This window comes from Saccopteryx bilineata, chromosome 3 (genome assembly GCF_036850765.1).
Source record: "Saccopteryx bilineata isolate mSacBil1 chromosome 3, mSacBil1_pri_phased_curated, whole genome shotgun sequence".
Taxonomy (NCBI): Eukaryota; Metazoa; Chordata; class Mammalia; order Chiroptera; family Emballonuridae; genus Saccopteryx; species Saccopteryx bilineata.
In genome coordinates, this window is record NC_089492.1 from 296,214,731 (window position 1) to 296,241,707 (window position 26,977).

The 26,977-nt window shown below is 53.2% G+C and overlaps 1 protein-coding gene across 1 annotated transcript; it reads left to right on the top strand.

Moving 5' to 3' along the window:
- Positions 1-490: 490 nt before the first annotated feature.
- PTPRH (protein tyrosine phosphatase receptor type H) lies at positions 491-26,443 on the top strand. The gene is made up of 19 exons (XM_066271021.1): positions 491-891; positions 3,088-3,121; positions 3,309-3,575; positions 4,891-5,157; positions 5,531-5,797; positions 7,639-7,899; positions 9,994-10,263; positions 11,013-11,312; positions 11,666-11,932; positions 13,155-13,233; positions 13,349-13,396; positions 20,858-20,948; positions 22,028-22,118; positions 22,354-22,430; positions 22,547-22,681; positions 23,019-23,141; positions 23,342-23,502; positions 25,569-25,704; positions 25,806-26,443. The coding sequence occupies exons 1-19, from the start codon at positions 841-843 to the stop codon at positions 25,968-25,970; spliced, it is 3,090 nt and encodes a 1,029-aa protein (XP_066127118.1). The 5' UTR covers positions 491-840; the 3' UTR covers positions 25,971-26,443.
- The last annotated feature ends 534 nt before the right edge of the window (positions 26,444-26,977 follow it).

Genomic DNA, 26,977 nt, shown 5'->3' on the forward strand with positions numbered 1-26,977 from the left:
GCAGAAAGGAGACTTAAAATTTATGACCTGCTTTAGGGGACTCTTATAGCAGGAAGGTGACATGATGTGGGCATCTGGGCTGGTTCACCATCAGCAAGGTCAAGGGAAGATCTCTAGCCGATGAGAGCACGGTGGGGGGGGGGCACAGGGACACGGAGCCAGCATGTAGAGAACACAAGATCAGATCTTGGTTGGCGGACTAGGATAACCTGATGCGCAGAGAATCCAATCCAGGCCCGGTGAGGTGTCCTGAGCCACAGTTGGGGCTCAGGTGGCTGCAGAGAGGAGCAGGTCATGTCAGGATCCTCAGAAGGAAGGACACATCCGCAGCCACGGGCGGGCTAATTGCTGAGTGTTATCGTGAAAGATTTGCTTAGGTAAACTCACACTGGAGGGAGAAGTCAACCAGAAGTGGAAGAGGACATGCCAGTCCTGGGAGAGCACAGGGCACGTGCAGACAGCCTGGCATTGAGCAGCCTGGGGTACCCACACACAAAAAATGAAGACCTTCTGTGTATCTGGAGCAGAGCGAGGAGACTAGCTGGGATTTGGGTTGTGCATTCACACACCAGCAGGGACACAGTGCGCTATCTCTGAGTATTTCTTAGGGACAAAGGAGGGTCCAGAGGCCATGACCAAGGCCAAAGGACAGGGAGGGGCTGGGAGCGCACCCTGAAGCCTCCACTTCCTCCTCCTCCCTTCCCGACTTGACCTGAGGCCTTGCCCATCCGTTGTTGTCATCGTGGTAGGGCTGGGAAAGGGGAAATGCTGTCCATTTAAAGTCCAGCAGGTGGAAGGTCTGGGACCGGGACACCTGGGTCCCCGGGAGTGTCTGCAAACATGGCCGGCTCTAGTGGGGACCTCGGAGCCTGGGGGCGCCTGGTGCTGCTGGTGAGTGTGCTCAGCCAGCCTTGCGGGTCTCAGGGATGAACAGGAGGGGGCCACTGCTGGTTCTGAGGGACACAGGCCTAAGGTCGCTGATCTTGGGTTCTGAGGGAGTAAGGGCTGACCTTCCCGGGAGAAGAAAGTAGGTGTCTAGGTTGGGGGTGATTGTTGGGGGGTGTTACACCTGCCCTCTTAGGGAAGGCAGCGTGTGGGATGAGAGCAATTCTGCTTTACAAAGACCCAGAGGTCCTGGCCCTCAAACCTCTCCCCCTTCAGACCCAGTGGGGGTCCCAGCCCTTAAACCCCTCTTCCCTCAGACCCGGGTGTCCCGGCCTTCAAATCTCTCCCCCTTCAGACCCAGTAATTCAAACCCCCTGCCTCCGCCCCCCCCCAGTCCCAGGGGTCTGGCCCCCAGCCCCTCCCCCCCACGAGGAGTCTAACCCTCCACCTCTTTCAGACTGGATGTCACCTCTGGTCTCCAGCCTCATTCTCAACCCCATTCTCAGTTTGTTCATTACTTTTCTTTTCATCATTTAATATTATTATTTAAATTTTTTTTTAAAGATTTAATTTATTGATTTTAGAGAGAGGGTGGGGAGAGGAGCAGGAAGCATCAACTCGTAGTTGCTTCTCCTATGTGTCCTGACTGTGCGAGGTTTTGAATCAGTGACCCTAGCGTTCCAGGTTGATGCTTTATTCACTGCACCACCACAGGTCAGGCAATTATTATGTTTTTAAATAATTTAAAAAAATTTTTCCCGTTGATTTGAGAGAGAGAGAGAAAGGGAGAAAGAGAGAGAGAGAGAGAGAGAGAGAGAGAGAAGAAGCATCAACTTGTTCCACTTAGTTGTTCCATTTAGTTGTGCACTCATTGGTTGCTTCTCATATGTGCCCTGACCAAGGGTCTATCTTGGTGCACCAGGTCAAGGCTTTATTCCCTGAGCCACCTGGCCAGGGCTATTTTCTAAATTTATATTTATTGGCTGATTTTTAGAGAGAGAGGAAGGCTGGGGGGGGAGGTGGGGAAGGGACATTAGTTTGTTGTTCCACTTATTTGTGCATTCATTGGTTGATTCTTGTATGTGCCCTGACGGGGGATTGCACACACAACATTGGCATACTGGAACAATGCTCTAAGTCAGTGATTTTCAACCTTTTTTGAGCTGCGGCACATTCTTTACATTTACAGAATCCTGGGGCACACCACCTACCAAAATGACACAAAATGACACTCTTAACACAGTACATATTATACATATAGTTAATAATATAGTTTCTAAATGTATTTATACTCACACCTGACCATGTCTCACGGCGGCACACTGGTTGAAGTAACTCTGCTCTAAGTAACTTACTGCTCTAAGTAACTCTGCTACCCACCCAGGGCTGCTGCTATTATTATTATTATTATTATTATTATTATTATGTGTGTGTCTGTGTTTAGTGAGAGGAGAGGAGGCAGGGACAGACTCCAGCATGCAATGCAACTGGGATTCACCTGGCAAACCCCCTAGGGGGCGATGCTCTGCCTATCTGGGGCTATTGCTCTGTTGCTCAGCAGCAGAGCTCTTCTTGGTGCCTGAGGCAGAAGCCATGGAGCCAACCTCAGTGCCTGGGGCCAACTTGCTCCAATTGAGCCATGGCTGCAGGAGGGGAGGAGAACTGATAGAGAAAGAGAGAGAGAGAGAGAGAGAGAGAGAGAGAGAGAGTAGTGAGAGGGGGAGGGGAGAAGAAGCAGATGGGCGCTTCTCCTGTGTGCCCTGGCTGGGAATTGAACCCAGGACATCGACACACAGGGTCAGCGCTCTACCATTGAACCAACCGGCCAGGGCTGTGTGTTATTTTTTTAACCAGTAAAATGTTGCTCACTTTTCTGCTTCTTCTCTCCCACCGCCATACTTTTCAGGGGAAGCGAAACCATTATGTTTATCTACCGGCCTCAGGGGTGGAGCCAAGCCCAGCTCCTGAGTCCCTGGAGCCGGGCCTCTCGCCCCCCCACCCCCCGCCCTGCACACCCAGAACAGACAGCAGGACGTTAGGGTGACCTTTGTCAGAGCTCAGCCCTGAGGAGGAGCCGCCGTGCTGGGGTGACTTGTTGAGGGCAGAGGGCGGGCGGGTGCTGGCTGCTCACCCAGCCCACAGTCTCACCTGGGTCCGGGGAGGGGAGGCTCACTCCGATGCTCTCCTCTGCGCTCCCCCCAGGGCCTGTGCTGCTTGTCAGGGGCCAGGACAGCTGGTGAGTGACCCTCGCTGAGTTTCCCACCCACGCAGACAGGTTGCACCTCACTCCCTCCCATGCGCTCCTAGGGGGGCGGGATCTCCGCAGGCGCGGATGGGGCCAGCCTTTCTGGAGTGGGGGCAAGAACTGGGTGTGGTGGCGGTGCTCCCTGCTGACCCACTGGCCCCTCCTTCCCGATTCTCAGCCCCCAACCCCGTCAGGAACCTGACAGTGGACTCCCAGACCACCAGCTCCATCACCCTGACCTGGGAAGCCCCTGAGGGCCTAAACCCTCAGAACTACATCTACTGGGTCCGGTGGACTGGACAGGGGAACAGAAATGAGATCACAAACACTACAGACACCAATTTTACAGCGAAGGGACTTGAACCCGGGTCCGTGTATGGGTTTTCCGTGTGGGTGAATGAAGGTGGCGTCAACAGCTCAGAGCAGACTCTCAATGCTGCTACAGGTGAGTGGCAGCCCCTGTTTAATTTTATGTTGTTTGTTTCTTTTTTCTTTTTTTAATTTTCCACTGATTTGAGAGAGGGAGAGGAAGGGAGAGAGAGAAGCATCAACTCTTTGTCCCATTTACTTGTGTACTCATTGATTGCTTCTCATATGGGCCCCTACTAGGGATTGAACCTGCAACCTGGGCACACAGGGACAATGCTCTGTACACTGAGCCACCCGGCCAGGACCATTTGCTTGCTTTTTCTTTCTTTCTTTTTTTTAATTTAGTGAGAGGAGGGAAGGCAGAGACAGACTCCCACATGTACCCTGACTGGGATCCACCCAGCAAGCCCGTTACAGAACAATGCTCTGTCCACTGGGGCATTGTTGCTCCATTGCTCAGCAAACAAACTCTTCTTAGCACCTGAGGAGGAGGCCATGGAACCATCCTCAGTGCCTGAGGCCCGCTCACTCCAATTGAGCCATGCTTGCAGGAGGGGAAGAGAGAGTGAGAGCGTGTGCGCGTGTGCACACGCAAGAAAGAGAGAGAGTACCAAGAAGGGGAGGGGTGGAGAAGCAGATGGGCGCTTCTCCTGTGTGCCTTGACCGGGAATCGAACCCGGGAGTTCTACATGCTGGGCCGAAACTTACTGCTCTGCCAACCGTCCAGGGCCTGCTTGCTTCTTAAAGGGAGGTGGCTGGCAGAGCTTGAGAACCCATTGGAGAATATGGCGAGTTCTGTAGACTGATAAAAATAGAATAGAAGCCACAAATATAAATTCAGATTTGCTATCAGCCACACTGAAATAAGTAAAAGAAAACAGCAGGTTGAAATTAGTTATAAAGACATACTTCATTCAGTCCAGTAGATCCAAAATGCTATTATTCTGACATGTAGTCAGTGTAAAGAGAGATGAGAGGTTGGGCAGGCTTGGCTTCATGCCAATTCTTTGAACTTGATATTTATTTTTAATTTATTGATTGATTTTTAGAGAGAGAGGAAGGGAGAGGAATACAGAGAGAGAGATATAAAATTGCTGTTCCACTTATTTATGCATTCATCGGTTGATTCTTGTATGTGCCCTAACTGGGGATTGAACCAGCAATCTTGGTGTACTGGGACAATGAACCAATTAAGCTGTCTGGCCGGTGCTCGGTGTATATTTTACAAGTCTCATTTCCAGGGCTCAGTGCCACCTGGAAGTCATGACCTGCCCCATTGGACTTGTGGGTCTAGCGGTCCACTTTGCATTTTCTGAGTCCAGCAGCGGAGGGAGGAAGGCGGGCAGCATGGGAACCAGAGACCTCAGCTGATTTCCCCTCCTGTTCCTCAGCCCCCAACCCCGTCCAAAGCCTGAAGGCGGAGCCCTGGACCAACAGCTCCATCACCCTGAGCTGGGCGGTCCCTGACGGCCCAGACCCTCAGGGCTACACCTACTGGGTCTGGTGGCCCGGAGACGGTGACAAAAATGAGACCAGAAACACAACAGACACCAGTTACAGAGTGGAGGGGCTTCAGTCGGCATCCTCATATGAGTTTTCCGTGTGTGCAGAGAAGAACGGTGTCTTCAGCTCCGGAAGGACCGTCCGGGGCTCCACAGGTCAGAGGTGTCCTCTCCTTGTTTTGTTCCCTGGGGCGGGGGGAGGTCGAGGATGGCTGAGGTCCAGCAGGAGGAGGGGTCAGCAAGTGGGGGCCAGCATGTCCTTAGGGCTCATTGGGTCAGACCTTCAGCTGAAGCTCCAGATGAGATCTGGCCACATCCCTGGGGGTGTCCACGGGCCCCCCGGCCTCTGAGTTAGAGGCTCGGGGAGCATTCTAGACCATTGCACCAGGGGGTGTCTCTGCTTCGCAGTCAGGGCTGTAGAGGGGGCAGGATTGGGAACTTGGAGGGTTAGCAGTGGCCACTGAGTGTCCCCTCTGATCTGAGAATGTCCTCTTTGGCTGACACGAATCTCTTCCTCTGAATGTCTTAGCTCCCAACCCTGTCAGGAAGCTGATTGTGCAGGCTTGGACCAACAGCTCCATCACCTTGAGCTGGGAGGTGCCCGACGGCCCTGCCCTTTGGGACTACAACTACTGGGTCAAGTGGACAGGTGGCGGTGACCAACCTGAGACCCAACACACAACAAACACCAGTGTCACAGTGGACGGGCTGAAGCCTGGGTCCTCCTATGAACTTTCCGTGTGGGTGGAGAGCAATGGAGTCAACAGCTCCTGGAGCACTTGCCTTGCTGCCACAGGTGACAAGCAGGGCCATCCATTTGTTTTGTTGCCATCGTGTGTGTGTGTGTGTGTGTGTGTTTGTTTTTTGTGACACAGAGAGAAAGAGATGGAGAGAGGGACAGACAGACAGGAAGGGAGAGAGATGAGAAGCATCAGTTTTTCATTGCAGCTCTTTAGTTGTTCATTGATTGTTTTCTTATGTGTCTCGACCGGGAGGTGGGGTACAGCAGACCGAGTGACCTCTTGCTCAAGCCAGCAAACTTGGGCTCAAGCAGCGACCATGGGATCATGTTGATGATCCCACACTCAAGCTGGTGAGACCGCGCTCAAGCCAGCGACCTTAGCTTTTCGAATCTGGGTCTTCTGGGTCCCAGTTCGATGCTCTATCCACTGTGCCACCTCCTGATCAGGCATGTTTGTTTTTTAAGACTTGATTCATTTTAGAGAGAGAAGAGACACACAGAGAGAGAGGAGAGAGGGAAGGGGGGAGGAACAGGAAGCATCAACTTCTATATGTGCCTTGACCAGGCAAGCCCAGGGTTTCAAACCAGTGACCTCAGTGTTCCAGGTTGATGCTTTATCCATTGCACCACCACAGCCCAGGTGTGTGTGTGTGTGTGTGTGTCTGTCTGTGTAAGTGTGTGTGTTTTACGGGAGGTGGCAGGTGGTGGTGGAGAATCGTCAGGTGAAAAGAGCAGAGTCCCTGGCCCCGCGTCTCCATGGGTCATGTGGAGCAGGAGATGGGGGAAGAACATCTGGGGGTCGAGCTGCGATGGGTCCTGGGAGTGTCTTCCCGAGCTGCTGGGCTGTGTAGGGGGCAAAGGCATGTGGCTTCAGCCCTGGGGGGGGGAACAGATACTGTGCAATGTGGACACCTGAATCCTCAGACTCTCCTTCTAGTGCCCAGCTGTGTCGCAGATCCGTCAACTGCATCCGCTAAAGTGGGCTCCTCCTCTGCTCGAGACCTTCGCTGTCCATGTGGCAGCCATTAGTCCTGTGTGGCTAGCTAAGGTCGCTAAAACTGCAAAGCCCATTCCTCCTGTCACATGCTCCATAGCCCTACTGAGGAGGTCCCAGCCTGCTCAGTCTCCCGCCGGGCTGGTGCCTGCTGTGTCGGACCCTCTTGGGAGAGCATGTCTCTCCTCACCACAGGAACCCAAGGGGAAAGCTTTGGTCAAGACCCTTGCTACTCAATGTGGCCCATGGTTGGGCATCAACAGCATCCCCTGAGGAATGGCTGGAGATGCCAGATCTCGGTCTCGTTCAGACCCAGAGTCAGGACCTGCGTGCTAACAAGAGCCCGGCGTAGTGTGTGTACGCTACAGTGTACAAAGCACTGGCCTGAACCGCTCACCCTCCCTCTCCTGGGACCAGTGGTGGAGGCAGCACTGGGAACTCGGAGGGTTAGAAATGCCCACTGCGGCTCTGGCTGGTTGGCTCAGTGGTAGAGCAGCAGCCCACCATGTGGAAGTCGTGGGTTCGATTCCCAGCCAGGGCACACAGGAGAAGTGCCCATCTGCTTCTCCACCCTTCCCTCTCTCCTTTCTCTCTGTCTCTCTCTTTTCTCCTCCCACAGCCAAGGCTACATTGGAGCAAAATTGGCCCGGTGCTGAGGATGGCTCCATGGCCTCCACCTCAGGCACTAGAATGGCTCCGGCCACAAGGGAGTGATGGCCCAGATGGGCAGAGCATTGTCCCCTAGTGGGCATGCCAGGTGGATCCCGGTCGGGCACATAGAGGAGTCTGTCTTTCTGCCTCCCTGCTTCTCGTTTAAAAAATAAATAAAAAGAAAGAAATGCCCACTGGGTGTCCCCTCTGTTCTGTTCCTGGGCTGACAATGATTCTCCTGATGTCTCAGCCCCCAACTCCGTCAGGAAGCTGAGCATGCAGGCTCGGAACAACAGCTCCATCACTCTGAGCTGGGAGGTGCCCGACGGCCCTGACCTTCTGAACTACACCTACTGCGTCCAGTGGATGGATGTTGAAACCAAGACCGAAAACACACCCACCACCAGTTTCACTGTGAAGGGACTTGAACCCGGGACCTTGTACGAACTCTTTGTGTGGGCGGAAAAGAATGAAGTGCGTGGCTTTGGGCAGGGCCTCAACATCTCCACAGGTGAGAAACACCAGTGTCCACTCTGCTTTGGTGAGAGACCAAGGACTGGCAAAGATGGCGCCTTCTCTTGGCTCTGGGCTCAGGTCATCCACTCTTCCGCCTCAGTGAGCCAGACCCACCCGTCCTGAGTCCACAGGGGAGATGCAGTCATGCCTGCAGCCTGGCCTGTCCAGGGGTGTGCTGCTGAGCAAGGGGCTTCATGGCCCCAGGTGTCTCTAGGTCCTATTGCTAGAAACTGTTTCTTTATAAATTGTTTTAAAAAATTATTTGTTAATTAATATGAGAGAGAAAGAGGGGGAGAGAGAGAGAGAAGCATTCATTTGTTGTTCCACTTGGGCATTCATAGTTTGCTTCCTGATGTGCTCTGACCAGGGATTGGCCAGGGCCTTAATTTTTTTTTCCTTTCCTTTCCCTTTCCCTTTTCCTTTTCCTTTCCCTTTTCCTTTCCTCTTCTCCTCTCCCTTCCCCTCCCCTCCCCTCCCTCCTTCCTTTCCTCCTTCCTTCCTTTCTTCCTTCCCTCCCTCCCTCCCTCCTTCCTTCCTTCCTTCTTTCCTTCCCTCCTTCCTTCCTTCCTTCTGAGAGAGAAAGAGGAAGAGAGATAGAGAGAAAAACATGGATTTATTGTTCCACTTATTTATGCATCATCGATTGATTCTTGTATGTGCCCCGACCGAATCAAACCTGCAGCCTTGGCATATCAAGACAACACACTAACCAGCTGAACTACCCAGCCAGGCCTAAAAAGTGTTTCTTTCTCTTTTTTTTTCTTTTTGACAGAGAGACAGAGACAGAAATTCAGACTTAGTCTGCTTGGCTTAAACACTCAACTATTAAATGCATAGGATTTCAAATCCAGATCTGTCGAGGTGAAAAAATGACGTGTGTATGTATGAGTGTGTGTGTGTGTGTGTGTGTGTGACAGAGAGAGATACAGAGAGAGGGACAGAGAGATAGGAACAGACAGATAGGAAGGAAGAGAGATGAGAAGCATCAATTCTTCATTGCAACACCTTAGTTGTTCATTGATTGCTTTCTCATATGTGCCTTGACCAGGGTGGGGGTCTACAGCAGACTGAGTGACCCCTTTTTCGAGCCAGTGACCTTGGGCTCAAGCTGGTGAGCCTTGCTCAAACTAGATGAGTCCACGCTCAAGCCAGCGACCTTGGGGTTTCGAACCTGGGTCCTCCGCATCCCAGTCCAATGCTCTATCCACTGTGCCACCTCCTGGTCAGGCTAAAGTGTTTTTTTTTTTTTTTTTCATTTTTCTCAGACAGACTCCCGCATGCGCCCGACCGGGATCCACCCGGCACGCCCACCATGGGCGACGCTCTGCCCACCAGGGGGCGATGCTCTGCCCATCCTGGGCGTCGCCATGTTGCGACCAGAGCCACTCTAGCGCCTGGGGCAGAGGCCACAGAGCCATCCCCAGCGCCCGGGCCATCTTTGCTCCAATGGAGCCTTGGCTGCGGGAGGGGACGAGAGAGACAGAGAGGAAAGCGCGGCAGAGGGGTGGAGAAGCAAATGGGCGCTTCTCCTGTGTGCCCTGGCCGGGAATCGAACCTGGGCCCTCCGCACGCTAGGCCGACGCTCTACCGCTGAGCCAACCGGCCAGGGCTAAAGTGTTTTTCAATGAGCTGGGCAGCATGGGGAGCAGGCACGTGACTGTGTTCTGTGGATAGGGAACGAAAAAAACCTGTTTCAGCCCTGGCCAGTTGGCTCAGTGGTAGAGCATCGGCCTGGTGTGCAGGAGTCCCGGGTTCGATTCCCGGCCAGGGCACACAGGAGAGGCACCCGTTTGCTTCTCCACCCCTCCCCCTCTCCTTCCTCTCTGTCTCTCTCTTCCCCTCCCGCAGCCGAGGCTCCATTGGAACAAAGATGGCCGGGCGCTGGGGATGGCTCTGTGGCCTCTGCCTCAGGTGCTGGAGTGGCTCTGGATGTGACAGAGCGATGCCCCCAGAGGGGCAAAGCATCGCTCCCTGGTGGGCATGCTGGTGGATCCTGGTTGGGCGCATGCGGGAATCTGTCTGACTGCCTCCCCATTTCCAGCTTCGGGGAAAAAAAAACCCCCAAAAACCTATCTGTTTCTTCTGCCAGTCCCCAACACTGTGACAAGTTTCAGGATACAGGACCAGAACAGCAGCTCCATCACTTTGAGCTGGACAGCTCCCCTGGGTCCAGAGCCCGCTTTCTACGCCTACTGGGTCTCATGGATCCAGGAGGGTGGTGTTGCCACTAGGACCCAGGACACCCCATGGACCAGTATCACACTGATGGAAATGGAAGCAGGGAGCCTGTACACCTTCACTGTCTCGGCGGAGGCGAACGGGGTCCTCAGCGACAACAAGACCCTCACTGGGGCCACTGGTGAGACACAGTCTGTGGACCCAGGACTACTGGGTGGGGGAGGAGAGTGTTGGTGGGATGTTGGGAGGTTCCTGGGAGGTGAACTGTGCTCAGCGACCCCTCTTGGCCTCATCAGAACTTGAACTTGTAGGTCTGCTTCCTGGGGAGGTAGGGGGTGTCTGTCCTCAGCAACCAGGGTTTTCCAATTTGAGGCTCTGCCTTTGGGGACAAAGAGAATCCCTGACTATCCAACACCGCATCTCAGGAATCAATAAAGTCAGCAGCTAGATGGTCATCCACAGCTTGTCCTGGAGAATTAGCTGAACCCACAGAACCCTGCCCCCTCTAACCTGCACACAGAGGGTCCCGAGAGTGATAGGCACCAGAATTGCCCCAGGAACTAGGTTCACTGTTGATGGATGGCATCGGAAACTGTTAGTCTTTGGCTGGTTGGGCTGAGAAGATGGAGGTCAGCAGCTCCGTCTAGAGACTTGGTGTGTCTAGAAGTGACAAAGGGGGCCTGCCTTGGGCTGCCCATGGAGAGAGGTGGGAGGTGGGACCCGAGGGCTTGTAGACTCAGGACAGACAGGACTGGTCCCCACTTATTCTCTGTGGTTCACCCTCCTTAGGAAGTAGACACCTCCAATGACCATGGACCGGGGAGCGTCCACTTTGCAGGGAAGGGGAAGTGAGCGGGCTCGGGTAGGAGAGCCCCTGAGGACCCAGCCCCTTGAGTGTCTGTCGGTCCGTCTGTCTGTCTCACTTCTCAGCTCCCAGTGAGGTCACAGCTCTGCAGAAGGAGATGCAGACCAACAGCTCCATCACCCTGCGGTGGAAGGCCCCCGCCGACCCCCACTCTGAACTCTACGTATACTGGGTCCACTGGGCTGGTAGCGGGCATCCCCAGAGGGAACGCGACCCCCAAGGACATTGGGACAACCAGACAGGCAAGACCAATAAGACTTGGTATGTGGTGGAGAGTCTGGAGCCCGGGACTCTGTACAACTTCAGCGTGTGGGCAGAAAGGAGCAACGTAGTCAGTTCCACACAGAGCCTCCCTGCATCCACAGGTGAGATGGGCCCCCATATACCTGGCGGGTGGGAGAGGGGAGCTTCAGTTCGACATTGTGGGCAAGGAGAAGGAAGTGGACTACAAATCCCATCAGGCCATGGGGTGATGACCTTGTAAGCGATGGTGATAAAGAGAGTTAGAGGGCTCATGGGATTTGTAGTTTATGGGGACCTTTAGGAGCCCATTCGGGAGGAAGATGGAAAATGACTGATGAAGAGGTATTTGCTTTGGGGAAGGAAAGGATGGGCTTGTTGTAAGAGAATTGGCACCACTGGTGGGAAGTGGGGAGAGGGATGAAAAACCACCTTGGATAGTACCCACTGACTCCTCCTACTTGTCCCCTCCACCCAGAGCCGGACCCAGTCACTATCACCTCCTGCACCAGCACCTCTGGGGGCTATGGGGTGTTCCTGACATGGTCCTGCCCCCTGGGAGGCTATGAGGCCTTTGAGTTGCAGCTGGGAGGTCTGCAGGCCTCCAAGGACAGATCGTTCTGCGGGACAGAGGTGCTCGTGTCGGATCTCCAGCCGGCTCAGGTCTACCAAGCCACCATCAGGACCGTCTGGCACGGGTTGAAGGCCCCACCTGCCTCTGTGACCTGCCATACCGACAGTGCAGGTGAGCAGAGCCCCAGGGGACAGAGGAAGCCTCTCTAAACTCCATCTGGCTCTGCTGTGAGGGGGTCTTACCCGCCCATGGGGTCCTTTTTTTTTTTTTTGTATTTTTCTGAGGTTGGAAATGGGGAGGCAGTCAGACAGACTCCCACATGCGCCCGACCGGGATCCACCCGGCACGCCCACCAGGGGGCGATGCTCTGCCCATCTGGGGCGTCACTCTGCTGCAACCAGAGCCATTCTAGTGCCTGAGGCAGAAGCCATAGAGCCATCCTCAGCGCCTGGGCCAACTTTGCTCCAATGGAGCCTTGGCTGCGGGAGGGGAAGAGAGAGACAGAGAGGAAGGAGAGGGGGAGGGGTGGAGAAGCAGATGGGCGCTTCTCCTGTGTGCCCTGACTGGGAATCGAACCCGGGACTCCTGCATGCCAGGCTGACGCTCTACCACTGAGCCAACCGACCAGGGCCCATGGGGTCCTTTTCATTTGCTTGTTTGTGGTTCATTTTCTGTTTCCTCTAAAACAGTCTTATTGAGATAACATCACATAACATACAGTTCACTCATGTAAAATCTGCAACCAATGGCTTTGTGTGTGTGTGTGTGTGTGTGTGTGTGTGTGTATGACAGAGACAGAGAGAGACAGAGAGAGACAGAGAGAGAAACAGATAGCGACAGACAGAGAGGGAGAGAGATGAGAAGCATCAATTCTTCGTTGCAGCAACTTAGTTATTCATTGATTGCTTTCTTATATGTGCCTTGATGGGGGGGGCTACAGCAGAGCAAGTGACCCCTTGCTCAAGCCAGAGACCTTGGGCTCAAGCTGTTGAGCCTTGCTCAAGCCAGATGAGCCCACGCTCAAGCCGGCGACCTCGGGGCTTAGAAGCTGGGTCTTCTGCGTCCCAGTCTGATGATCCATCCACTATACCATTGCCTGGTCAGGCCCAATGTCTTTTGATAACCGAAGTATTGTGCAACCATTGTCAGTATCAATTTTAGAGTATTTTCACCACCGCATAAAGAAAAACCACCTTCTGAGCCCTGAGAGGAAAAGGTGGGTGGGAGGAAAGGCTTTATCCCAAAGGCTTCTTCTTGCCCCTCTCTGCCCTGGAATCTACCTACCCTGTAAGCCTTCGGGTCACAGCCTGGGTGTAAGGGTCGAGATAGGAGAGGTGGGACATCAGGAGACGGGCCCTGGGTTCTTACAGCTCCCCACGTTCCCCTCCTCCAGGGGTCATCATCGGGGCCATTGTTGGGGTCCTCCTGTTTTTCATCCTGGTGGGCCTGCTGCTTTTCTTCCTGAAGAAGAGGTGAGGCTGAGTGGGGACTGACCGACCGCCCAGAGGTGGTGGCTGGGGCCAAGACCGGGGCCTCTGGTTCCAGCCGCACTCCCTGAGCCTGTCATCTCAACGTCCCTTTTCCCAGGTATAACAAGAGCCAGAAGAAGTCAGCACCCAGGGATCTGAGCTTCAGGTGAGCAGACAGTTTGGGGAGCATCTGAAAGACTCCCTAGCACAGGGGTCGGGAACCTATGGCTCGTGAGCCAGATGTGGCTCTTTTGATGGCTGCATCTGGCTTGCAGACAAATCTTTAATAAAAAAAATAATAATAACGTTAAAAATATAGCCTGACCTGTGGTGGCGCAGTGGATAAAGCGTCAACCTGGAAATGCTAAGGTCGCCGGTTCGAAACCCTGGGCTTGCCTGGTCAAGGCACATACGGGAGTTGATGCTTCCAGCTCCTCCCCCCTGTCTCTGTCTCTCTCTCCCTCTCTCTCTCCTCTCTAAAATGAATAAATAAAATAAAAATAAAAAAAAAAATAAAAAAAAATATAAAACATTCTCATGGATTACAATCCATTCATTTCCTACCGCTCATGTTCATAGTTGCAGGTGACTGGAGCCAATCACAGCTGTCCTTCGGGACAACGCCAAATTTTTATTAGATAATGAGTAACGTACACAGCTCACTGTATGGCTCTCATGGAATTACATTTTAAAATATGTGGCGTTCATGGCTCTCTCAACCAAAAAGGTTCCCGACCCCTGCCCTAGCAGGTCCAACTGAGGGGTGCTTGCTGGTCACTGTGCGGGTCCGAGGGCAAGACTGGCAAAATGATTTGCATGAGTCTCAGAAAGGCCTAATGTCTTCTGTGACAGTGGCCACAACTCTTTCATTATTTCCTGACCACTAAACAGCCTTGGCCAGTGACTTTGGAAACAGCTCCGGTCCCAACTTTGGGACTTCCATTCACTCATCCCACAACATATTAACTGAGCACCCACTGGTGTCAGGCAGCGTCCTGGGTGCTGAGAAAACAGTGAATTATTTTTTAAATTATTATTCATTTTGAGTGAGAGAGAAAGAGAAAGAGAGAGAAAAGGGGGAGGGGAGAAGCAGGAAACATCAACACCCACATGTGCCTTGACCAGGCAAGCCTGGGATTTTGAACCAGCGACCTCAGCGTTTCCAGGGCGATGCTTTATCCACTGCGCCACCACAGGTCAGGCATGAAACAGTGACTTAAACAAAAGTCCTCCCGGAGTTTCCATTCTAGCACAAGAAAACATTGGTAAACAAGATACTGAAGACTGTGACTCTTAACTTGGAGATAAATAGAGCAAGAGGTGGGGATAGGAAAGGTGAAGTAAGCTGTCAAGATTAGAGGCAATGGTAGACAGGGTGTACAGGAAAAGCCTTACAAAGAAGATGGCTATGAGGAAGTCATTTGAGCACAGACCTGAAGCAAGTGAAGGGAGGAACCATGTGCTCATTTGGACACAAGGCATTCCAGGCAGCAAGTGCAAAGGCCCTGGGGTAGGAGCACGCTTGACGTGTGTAGAGAACACTGTGGTATCTCAGAGACTGGGCAGAGTGGGTGAAGGGAAGGATAGTAGGAAATAAGATCTGAGAGGTGGGGGCAGATCAGGAAGGACCTCATAGATGAAAGTAAGGAGTTTTTGCTTTTATTCTGAGATGGAAGTTTTGAGAAGGTTTTGAATAGACTAGTGATACAATCTCACCTATTTAAGAAGCTAAAGCAGCCTGACTGGGTGGTGGCGCAGTGGGTAGAGCGTCAGACTGGGATGCGGAAGACCCAGGTTCGAGACCCTGAGGTTGCCAGCTTGAGCGAGGGCTCATCTGGTTTGAGTAAAAGATCACCAGGCCCAAGGTCGCTGGCTTGAGCAAGGGATTACTTCGCCTGCTGAAGGCCCGCGGTCAAGGCACATATGAGAAAGCAATCAATGAACAATTAAAGTGTTGCAACGTGCAACAAAAAACTAATGATTGATGCTTCTCATCTCTTCGTTCCTGTCTATTCCTGTCTGTCCCTGTGTATCCCTCTCTCTGACTCTCTCTCTCTGTCTCTGTAAAGAAAAAAAAAAAAAAAAGAAGAAGCTAAGGCAAAAATAGGAAGACAGAAAAAAGAGCTATGTTATTATCCAAACAAGAGGTGGGTATGTCCTGGACAAGGAAATGGTTAGAGGTCGTCAGATTCCAGGTACAGCATGAGTGTTTCAACTGCAGATCTAGTTGATGAGAGTCAGAGGGGGCTCAAGGGTGACTTGAGCACTGGGCAGACCGGCACCGCCCTTGCTGGAGGTGGAATGACCGTGGGGTGGGGGCAGGTTGTGGGGGCCATGTCAGGAGCTCAGCGGTGGACACCGTGTCGGAGGTGCTTGTTGGACATGCCGGTGGACATATTGAACAGGCCGTTGGATACACAGTGCAGTGATTCAAGAGAAACTCTGGGCAGATGTCTTCTTCATCATTCAGAGTCCTCGTTAGGTTGGGCCAGGAGTTATCAGATGGCTTTGTTGGAGAGAGGAGAGATGGGCAGGGAGAGACGGAATCTGGCAGACCAGTGGTGCTGCTCTGGGCACAGAGGAATAAAATGTCAGCGGAGATGGTGCCCACGGAGCAGAGAGGCAGTGAGGTAAAATACATTCAGGTGTGGGAGAAGGGGATATCCAGCTTCTTCTTTGCCCTGGCCAGTGTCCCAGCCCAATCAAGTTGGCCTTCCGCCACCATTTTCTGTGCCCACCTGCCTTAATTGGTATTCGTAACGCATCACCACATTCCTTGGAGTCCCGGTCTGGCTCTGTCTAAATGGTGAGCGTGTGGTCACCCCCGAACTCAGCATGTATGGTTGGTGTCCCAGTGATAACCTTCGAGGACGTCTAGGTGGAGACTCCAGGGAACGGGCAGGAGGGGCGGGGATGAGACCTGATGTTCACAAGAATGAGAAGCAAGACCTGGGGAGAGAAATCCTGACATTACAGATGTGAGGGGCAACAGTCAGAAGTCGGGAGTGGGCCCTGGCCGGTTGGCTCAGCGGTAGAGCGTCGACCTGGCGTGTGGGGAACCCGGGTTCGATTCCCGGCCAGGGCACATAGGAGAAACGCCCATTTGCTTCTCCACTCCACCCCCCTCCTTCCTCTCTGTCTCTCTCTTCCCCTCCCGCAGCCGAGGCTCCATTGGAGCAAAGATGGCCGGGGCGCTGGAGATGGCTCCTTGGCCTCTGCCCCAGGCACTAGAGTGGCTCTGGTCGCGGCAGAGCGACACCCCGGAGGGGCAGAGCGTCACCCCCTGGTGGGCAGAGCTTCGCCCCTGGTGGGCGTGCCGGGTGGATCCCTGTCGGGCGCATGCGGGAGTCTGTCTGACTGTCTCTCTCCGTTTCCAGCTTCAGGAAAAAAAAAAAAAAAGATTGTTTGCGTGTAAGGCCAGTAGATTAGGGCACGGACGGTGCCCTGGAAGAGACAGTTTGCTGTGCTCACAGATTCGGAGTGGGGGGGGGGGGAACATGGCCAGCCACACAGGGCCACTTGGGAAAGCCCCAGAGGTGGTCCGAGGCGGGGGAGGGGGGGGAGTGTGGCGAGAGGCTTTATTGTGGTGCCTGCAAGAAGGAATGGGAGACTTTGTTTGATTGATTTCACGGGCTTTGGCCCTCAGGGGCTGTCCCTCCACCTCTGGTACCTGCCCTGGAGAGTGAGGACCGGTGGAGGGTGGCCGGGACTGTGCCTCATAAGGAGCTATAGGTTTAACTGCTGCTGCCTGAGAAGCGGAATGGACAGGCCTCTGGGCAGAATCTCAACATGGAGTCAAGACAGCACTTATAAGACTATCTTACAAGGGGGGCCGTGAGAAAGAGCCGGATTTCAGTGACATGAGGTCAGAAGACTTCTTTTTAACAGAAGGGAGATTAGTGTGTTGACAAGCTAAGGGACAGAGGACAGGGCACCAAGCCAGAAGACAAGGAAGAGCCATGGTTGAAGAAGTGGGACGGTATTGAGCCCAGGGGAAGGAGAGTGGCCCGAAACAGAGACAAAGCAACTTTTCCTTTTTTTTTTGAATTAAAAAATTTTTTTTTGTTAAGTGCAAGAGAGGGAGGCAGAGAGACAGACTTCCACATGTACCTTGACTGGGATCTACCTGGCAAGCCCACTAGGGGGTGATGCTCTGCCCATCTGAGGCTGTTGCTCTGTTGCTGAGCAACAGAGGTACTTTAGCACCTGAGGTGAGGCCACACAGCCATTCTCAGTGCCCGGGGCCAACTTGCTCAAACTATCTGAGCCCTGACTGCAGGAGGAGAAGAGAGACAGAGGGAGAAAGAGAAAGAGAGAGAGAAGGGGAGGGGGAGGCGTGGAGAAGCAGATGGGCGCTTCTCCTGTGTGCCCTGGCCAGGAATCAAACCCAGGACTTCCACATACCAGCCGACACTTTACAACTGAGCCAACCAGCCAAGACTGAATTTTTAAAAATTAATTGAGGTAAAACCACAGTATTTGTTCTTTGTGACTGGCTTATTTCACTGAGCATAATGTCCTCGGGGTTCATCCATGCTGTGCAGCTGTCAGAATTTCCATTTCTTTTTAAAATATTTTATTTTAATGATATTTAAATTCTTTTTAACATTCTTATTGATTGATTTGAGAGAGAGAGAGAGAGAGAGAGAGAGAAACACTGATTTGTTGTTCCACTTATTTATGCATTCATTGGTTGATTCTTGTATGTGCCCTGACTGGGAATTGAACCCACAACTTTGATGTATCGGAATAATGCTCTAACCAACTGAGCTCCTGGCCAGGGCCTTTCTTTTTTATCTTTTTTTTTTTTTTTTTTTTTTTTTTTTTCATTTTTCTGAAGCTGGAAACAGGGAGAGACAGTCAGACAGACTCCTGCATGCGCCCGACCGGGATCCACCCGGCACGCCCACCAGGGGCGACGCTCTGCCCACCAGGGGGCGATGCTCTGCCTATCCTGGGCGTCGCCATCTTGCGACCAGAGCCACTCTAGCGCCTGGGGCAGAGGCCACAGAGCCATCCCCAGCGCCCGGGCCATCTTTGCTCCAATGGAGCCTTGGCTGCGGGAGGGGAAGAGAGAGACAGAGAGGAAAGCGCGGCGGAGGGGTGGAGAAGCAAATGGGCGCTTCTCCTGTGTGCCCTGGCCGGGAATCGAACCCGGGTCCTCCGCACGCTAGGCCGACGCTCTACCGCTGAGCCAACCAGCCAGGGCTAGGGCCTTTCTTAAAGCTGCATAATATCCCATTGTATGAGTGGACCACATTTTGCTTATCCATTCATCCATTAATGGACATTTGGGTTGCTTCTAGATGGGTCATTGTGAATAGTGCTGTTAGGAATATGAATGTACAGTCATCTTTCTGAGACACTGCTTTCAGTTCTTCTCAGTGGAATCCCAGGAGAATTGATGAATGAAAACACTTTTTCTTGTTTTTTGATCCCAGAATTCCACTTTTGAGATTTATCTGAAGGAAATGAAATCACTGTCAAAAACATATCCGCACCCGGGCAGGCTGGCTCACTGGTAGAGCATTGTCCTGGTTTGTGGAAGTCACAGTTTTGATTCCCAGTCAAGGCACATGGGAGAGGCACCCATCTGCTTCTCCAGCCTTCCCCCTCTCACTTCTCTCTATCTCTGTCTTCTCTCTTTTCCTCCTGCAGCCATGGCTCAACTAGAGTGAGTTGGCTCCGGGTGCTGAGGATGGCTCCATGGCCTCCACCTCAGGCGCTAAAATAGTTCCAGTTGCAATGGAGCAATGGCCCCAGATGGGCAGAGCATCACCTCCTAGTGGGCATGCCCAGTGGATCCTGACTGAAGCGCATGTGGGAGTCTGTCTCTCTGCCTTCTCACTTCTCACTAAAAGAAAAAAAGAAAAAACGAGAAAAAAACATATCTGCACCTTCATATTTACTACACGTTACTCACAATAGCCAAGACATGTAAACAACCCAGGTGTCCACTGATAGATGAACAGATAAAGAAAATATGCTGTATACATAGACAGTGGAATATTATTTAGCCTTAAGAAAGAAGAAAATCCAGCCATTTGTGACAACATGGATAGACCTTGAAGGCATTATGCAAAGTGAGATAAATCAGACAGAGAAGGACAAATACTGTATGATCTTACTTATATGTAGAATCTAAAAATAATTTCTAAAATAATGAATTCAGCCTGACCTGTGGTGGCGCAGTGGATAAAGCGTCGACCTGGAAATGCTGAGGTCGCCGGTTCAAAACCCTGGGCTTGCCTGGTCAAGGCACATATGGGAGTTGATGCTTCCAGCTCCTCCCCCATGTCTCTCTCTCCTCTCTGTCTCTCTCTCTCCTCTCTAAAAATGAATAAATAAAAAAAAATAAATAAAATAATGAATTCATAGGTCCTGGCTGTGTTGCTCAGTGGATAGAGCACCATACTGGTGTGCTTAGGTCACAGGTTTGATCCCCTTTCAGGGCACATATGAGAAGCAACCAATGAGTGCTCAACTAAATAGAACAACTAAGTAGAACAAGGAGTTGATGCTTCTCTCTCTTTCTCTCAAATCAATGGAAAAATTAAAAAAGAAAGAAAGAAGAAAGAAAGAAAAAGAAAGAAAGGAAGGAAGGAAGGAAGGAAGGAACTCATAGATACAGAGAATAGACTGGTGGTTGCCAGCGCTGGCTGGTTGGCTCAGTGGTAGAGCATTGGCCATGCGTGTGGAAATCCCAGGTTTAATTCCTGGCCAGGGCACACAGGAGAAGCGCCCATTTGCATCTCCACTTCTCCCCCTCTTACTTCTCTTTCTCTCTCTCTTCTCCCTTCCTGCAGCCAAGGCTTGATGGAGCAAGTTGGCCCCAGGCACTGAGGATGGCTACATGGCCTCCACCTCAGGCACTAAAAAAAGTGACTGGTTGCAATGGAGCAAAGGCCCCAGATGGGCAGAGCATCGCCCCCTAGTGGACTTGCTGGTTGGATCCCAGTTGGGCGCATGCAGGAGTCTGTCTCTGCCTCCCTTTCTCTTACTAAATAAAAAAAGAAAAGAAAAACATTGTGGTAGCCAAAGGCTAGAGGCTGAAGATGTGGGCAAAGTGGGTGAAGGTGTCAAATGTGACATGCTTCCAGTTACAAGATAATATAAGTTCTGGGTGCGTAAACCACAATAAAAGCACCTTTCCTTTTTTTTTTTTTTTTTTTGTATTTTTCTGAAGCTGGAAACGGGGAGAGACAGTTAGACAGACTCCCGCATGCGCCCGACTGGGATCCACCCGGCACGCCCACCAGGGGCGAAGCTCTGCCCACCAGGGGGCGATGCTCTGCCCCTCCGGGGCATTGCTCTTTTGCGACCAGAGCCACTCTAGCGCCTGGGGCAGAGGCCAAGGAGCCATCCCCAGCGCCCGGGCCATCCTTGCTCCAATGGAGCCTCGCTGCAGGAGGGGAAGAGAGAGACAGAGAGGAAGGAGAGGGGGAGGGGAGGAGAAGCAGATGGGTTCTTCTCCTGTGTGCCCTGGCCGGGAATCGAACCCGGGACCCCTGCACGCCAGGCCGACGGTCTACCACTGAGCCAACCAGCCAGGGCCAGCACCTTTCCTTTTTATCCCAAGAATATACAGACTTAAAGGAGGTTAAAATCTTTGCTCTTCTCCCACCAGCTTCCCAGGGGAAATTCTAGCACGTGACTTTGCTGAACATGTCAGGAAGAATGAGAAGGACAGCAACTGTGGCTTCGCTGAGGAGTACCAGGTGGGTGAGAACAGAGAGGCTCAGCTGACCCTTTCACACGCTTTGAGATTCAACAAAAACAGCAGCAAAGAACTGTTCACGTGTACAAACATTCTCAGGTGTGATTATATACTGCTCACAAAAATTAGGGGATATTTCAACATGAATATAAAGCGATAAAATATTCCTTAATTTTTGTGAGCAGTATATTTTTTTGTGTGTGGGTTTTTTGCTTTTTTTTTTTTTTTTTTTTAAGTTAAGAGGAAGGGAGATAGAGATTGACTCCTGCATGTGCCCTGATGGTAATCTACCTAGCAAGCCCCTACTGGCAATGCATTATCCATCTATGGATGTTGCTTGGAAACTGAGCTATTTTTAGCACCTGAGGCCAAGGCACCACAGAGCTGATGCACTCAGACCAATCAAGCCATGGCTGTGGAAGGGAAGAAAAAGAGAGTGAAAGAAGAGGGGGAGCGCCTGACCTGTGGTGGCGCAGTGGATAAAGTATCAACCTGGAAATGCTGAGGTTGCCGGTTCGAAACCCTGGGCTTGCCTGGTCAAGGCACATATGGGAGTTGATGCTTCCAGCTCCTCCCCCCTGCCTCTCTCTCCTCTCTCTCTCTCCCTCTCTCTCCTCTATAAAATGAATAAATAAAAAAAAAAAATTTAAAGAAGAGGGGGAGGGGTGGAGAAGCCAATGGACACTTCTCCTGTGTGCTGTGACTGGGAATTGAACCTGGGACATCCACACACTGGGCTGACACTCTACCATTGAGCCAACAGGCCAGGGCCATAATTTTGTTTTCTTGTCAGGGGGCTGTTACAGTATGATGGATCCTTGGGTCCCTCCTAGAGAAACAGCTTGGTTTTCCCCTGACACCCCCTCTCTCTCACCTGACCCTCTAGCCCCCACCATCCCCCAGTGCCCTGCAGGGATGGTGGCACAGACACATTCTATTTTTACAGTCCCTACAGATCTCCAGGGAGTGAGGACTCCATGGGGGGGGGCACTGAGCAAATCAAAGGGAGGAATGGGGTGTCCTTCGGGGAAGGTGGAGGTATTCTCACACCATGCACCCCGCCTCTGGCTCCGCCCCCAGCAATTATACCTGGAGGACCAGAGCCATTCGCAGACCGTGGCCTTAGCATCTGAAAACAGAGCCAAGAACCGTTATGGAAATGTACTGCCCTGTGAGTCTTAAGCTTCTGCTGCCTTTGTCCCCAGGCGTGACTGTCAACACTCAACACCCATCACCAGTCGATCCCTTATCCCCTGTGAGACATGCGCTCCTGACCCCCCTTCCGCCCCTGCACCCCCACTCCCACCCCGGCCCAGTCCTCCGTTCCTCTCAGAGCTCCCAGGGTCTGTCTGCACGTCAACATGACTTCTGTCCCTCCCTCTGCACCATGCTGGCCTCTTCCCTAGATGACTGGTCCCGCGTGCCCCTAAACCCACTCGGAGAGGAGCCTGGCTCTGACTACATCAACGCCAGCTTTTTGCCTGTAGGTGGTGGCCGGGTGCTCGGTGGGGTGGGGTGATGTGGGGGGAACTGAGGGAGTAGAGGAAAAAAGGGCTGGAGGGAGGGGGTCACGACTGGCTGCCCGGTTTCCTCCACTAGGGTCTCTGGAGCCCCCGGGAGTTCATTGCGGCCCAGGGCCCCTTGCCCCAGACAGTGGGCGACTTTTGGCGCCTGGTGTGGGAGCAGCAGAGCCACACCCTGGTCATGCTGACCAACTGCATGGAGTTCGGCCGGGTGAGAGGGCTTCTGCAAGGGTCCGGGGGGTCTGACCCCTGAGCTCCATCCCGTGACCCCACCCTGACACTGATCCCAGTGTGGACCCTAGCCCACACCTCCCGATTCCCTCCTGTGAGACCCCAATCTCCTCTATCGCCCCTGGTCTACTCTGTCCACCTAAGGGGTGAGGCTGGTCCCAATGACCTTGGGAGGGAGCGGGGTCCTCCTGGCTGGGATGAATCCGCACCTGGCTGCCTGTAGGTTCCCGGCCCTGAATATAGGGGCCACCGTGCAGAGGGGCCCTGGAACGGGTTCTAGGGGCCTCCTGTTCTCTGACCCTGCCATCGTCCTCCAGGTGAAGTGTGAACATTACTGGCCTCTCGACGCCCAGCCCTGCACCCATGGGTACCTACAGGTGACCTTGCAGGGTGAGGAGGTGACAGAGGACTGGACAATCCGAGACCTGAAGCTGTGGCACGTAAGCCCACCCCCCAACCCTCCGGCTCTGTGTGCACCGCCCTCAATTCCTCCCCCATGACGTCCTGGGCAGCCTTCTCCCCAGAAGGGACTACAGTGTGCCCCCAGGGGGATGCTGCCTCCCAGTCAGGAAGAACCCCCCACCCCCGCCCCTCCATCCCAATTCTGAGCTCTTCCTCCCCCTCCCCGCCCTCCCTCTAGACGCAAGAGCAGAAGAGTCTGTCCGTGCGACAGTTCCACTACGTGGCCTGGCCGGACCATGGCGTCCCCCACTCCCCGGACCCCCTGCTGGCCTTCTGGAAGATGCTCAGGCAGTGGCTGGACCAGACTCAGGGCGGAGGCCCCCCCATTGTGCACTGCAGGTAAGGACAGCCCCGCCTCCCCGCCACCCCGGCCCTGGTGAGACACGCACGCCCCCTAGCGACTCAGAAAACGGGGTAATCTGGGGCTGAGGGAACTGGGAGGGAAGGCAAAAGCGAGAAGGTGATGGCGACGAAGGTAAGAAGGCAGGGAGGCTGCCCAAAAACAAGGGTGTCCGTGAAAAGACGGGAAAGAAAGAGAAAAGGGAAAGGAAGAGGAGGCTTGAGTGAGAAAAAGGAGGAAGAGGAGGAGGAGGATGGAGGAGGGAGGAGGAGGAGGAGGAGGAAGAAGGAGGGGTGAAGAACGGAAGAGAGAAGCCGCCAGAGGCTCTGAGAAGCATTGGAGACTCCCCACTAGGGTCCTCTGCTTGCTGGGGCTTCGCCCCTCCACCCACTCCTGTTTATGCTGAAGCCACGCCGTCCCGGTCCCATGTCACTGAATGCACATCCCGGGAGGATGAGGAAGGGGCGTGCCTCAGAGGGACAGCCCGCCTCTGAGTGGGGCGCTGAACCCCTTCGCCACCTGGAGCCCTAACACCCATCCTAACTCCCGTCCTGTACCCCCGAGAGCGCCTTCCAGGGGGGGGGGGAGGCGTCCCTAGCAGACTGCCCTCCCTTCCCTGGTAGTGCAGCAGGGTCATGCGGAGAGGTCCAGCTCGTTAGCCGGAGGAGGAGGAGGAGGGGGAGGAGGAGGGGGAGGAGGAGGGGGAGGAGGAGGGGGAGGAGGAGGAGGAGGGGGAGGAGGAGGGGGAGGAGGAGGAGGAGGGGGAGGGGGAGGGGGGGAGGAGGAGGAGGAGGGGGAGGAGGGGAGGAGGAGGGGGAAGAGGGGGAGGGGGGAGGAAGAGGAGGGGGAGGAGGATGACGACGACAACGACGACGACGACGACGTGGCGCATGCTGGTTCCGGCGATGACGGGGGTGGGGGTGGAGGGAACCTCGAAAACATTCCGCTGAGCGAAGAAGGCCTGACTAGGAAGGTGGCCGCGTGCGATTCTGTTGACAGGAACTGTGCAGAGCAGGCAGATATGCAGAAAACACACTGGTGGTCGCCAGGGGCTGGGGGAGGTGGTGGTGGTAGTGGTGGTGGAGAGTGGGGAGTGAATTGTCATGGGGGTGCTGGGCCTTTTCTGGGGGAGTCAGATGTTTGCATAAAACGTGGTGATGAGGGCACAACAGGGCGAACGTCATGGAAGTCACCCAATGGCTTCCTTTAAAATATGGTGAATTTCATGTTTATATTTCTTTGAAGTATTTTAAAATTTTATTTCTCAATGGCAGTCGACATTCATAGGATGTTTCTTTAGGTTCAGGCGTGCAGCCTAGTGGTTAGACGATCATGTTGTTGTATGAAGTGTTCCTCCGGGTATTTTAAGTCTCCACTTGGGACCACGTCATTATGACAGTATTATTTGCTTTATTCCCTATGCTGTACTTTACAACCTTGTGAAAAATTTTTTTTAATTTTAATGTTTTTTATTGATTGATTTTAGAGAGAGAGGACAGGAGAATCAGAGGAAAAAAACCACATTGATTTGTTGTTCCACTTATGTATGCATTTGTTGGTTGATTCTTGTATGTGTCCTGACTGGGGACCGAACCTGCAACTTTGGTGTATCAGGACGACACCGTAACCAATTGAACTACCCAGCCATCCCTCCCACCACCCCGTTTTAAAAATTATCATCTTGGGAGTTTGTCCTGCCATGTGTGAACCTCAGCTGTGTCACTCAGTAGCCGAGTGACTAGCTCAGCTGGTGAGAACATCGACCCCCATTTGCAAAGGTTGCAAGTTCGATACTCCGTCGGGGTACATAAAGGAACAGATTTCCATTTCTGTCATTTCTCTCCCTCTTCTTTCTCTCAAATTTATTAAAAAAGAAAGAACACAGAGCTGCACATCATTACTTCTCCCTTCACTAAGTACCCCCCTACACACACACACACACACACACACACACACACACACTGGATCCTCCCACAGTCTTGCTGAATAATGCCTTAATCACTGGGAACTCCAAGAACAGATCCCAGTTATCCGTCTCAAAAACCCCTCCCCTGTCTTTGCCTAGTGCCGGTGTGGGCCGCACGGGCACCCTCATTGCCCTCGACGTCCTGCTGCGGCAGCTACAGTGTGAGGGTTTCGTGGCACCCTTCAACTATGTGAAGAAGATGCGGGAAAGTCGGCCCCTGATGGTGCAGACTGAGGTGACTGGGGTCCTCCGGGGGGTGGGGGTGGGTGGGTGGAGGTGGAGGCTGGGGGGGGGGGGAGAGGGCACCCCTCACACAGCCCCGTTCCTCCTCCCCAGGCCCAGTACGTGTTCCTGCACCAGTGCATCCTACGCTTTATCCAGCAGTGGTCCCTGGCGGATGCGAAGGCCACCTATGAGAACCTACTCTTCGAGAGTGAGGGCCCACCAGGGGAAGCTGAGCTTCAGGGCGCTGAGGGCCCAGCCAGTAGTCTCAGACTCTAGGCACAGACTTCAGCGCCAATGCCTGGACCCCTGGAGAGCTGGGGGAGGGGTCCCAGACTCCGGGGCCCTGCAGGAGGAGGGGCTGGCAGCCTTGGGGGAGAGGTCAAGTGGGAGCCGGGATTCTGGTTCCTTGAAGGAGAGGAGGGATGGGGTCTAGGATGTCCTAGTTCTTGGTGGGAGCAGGAGGCTGGGGGTCCAGGCTGCAGAGTCTCCCAGAAACAAGCTGGATTCTGAGGAAGGAAGGAAGGAAGGAAGGAAGGAAGGAAGGAAGGAAGGAAGGAGAGAAGGAAAGAAGGAAGGAAGGTAGGTGTAGGGTTCTGGCTACCCAAGGAGCAAAGGCAGGCAAGATCCTGTCCATGTTTTACTCCAGAAACCAAATCTTGTAGGGTCTCAGGCTTCCCACTACCCACACCCCCTGTACATAGTCCCCCCCTCTATCCCATAATTTATTAAATCACTATTCTCTGCACAAATACTAGCCTCAGTGGATTTCTGGGTCTGGGTAATAATCTTGGGGGTGGGTTCCTGTGGATGGGATGTCTATGTACCAAGGCAAAAGTCCTAAGGAGGTAACTAGAGGGACCCACAGATTTGTACCGGGAAAAACTGTCAGTTTGGATGACTGAGAAGGCTGGAGGTAGCGAGTTCTACGTCCACGACAATGTGGACGCGGTTCCCTGGAGCTAGAAACATGGAGGCTTGTCTCCTGGGCCTGGAGATAGGCGAATTTAGGGGTGGGGTGGTGCCTGGGGGTATATGCTGTAGACTTTCACGCTGAGACTGGTGTCTGGATATCTGAATGCTTCAAAGTGGGTCTCCCGGATTCTAGGACTGGATATTGTGGCACCCGGTTCTTTGAGCAATACTGGAGGTGTGTGTGGGGGGGTGGGGGTGGCTGGATGCCAGGTGTCTGGACTAGAAGGCAGAAAATTCTGGGGGCCCAGGATGAATATCCCTGGTGGTTCCTGGCGGGGGCTGGAACAGGGGGCAGGACGGGGTTCTCCATC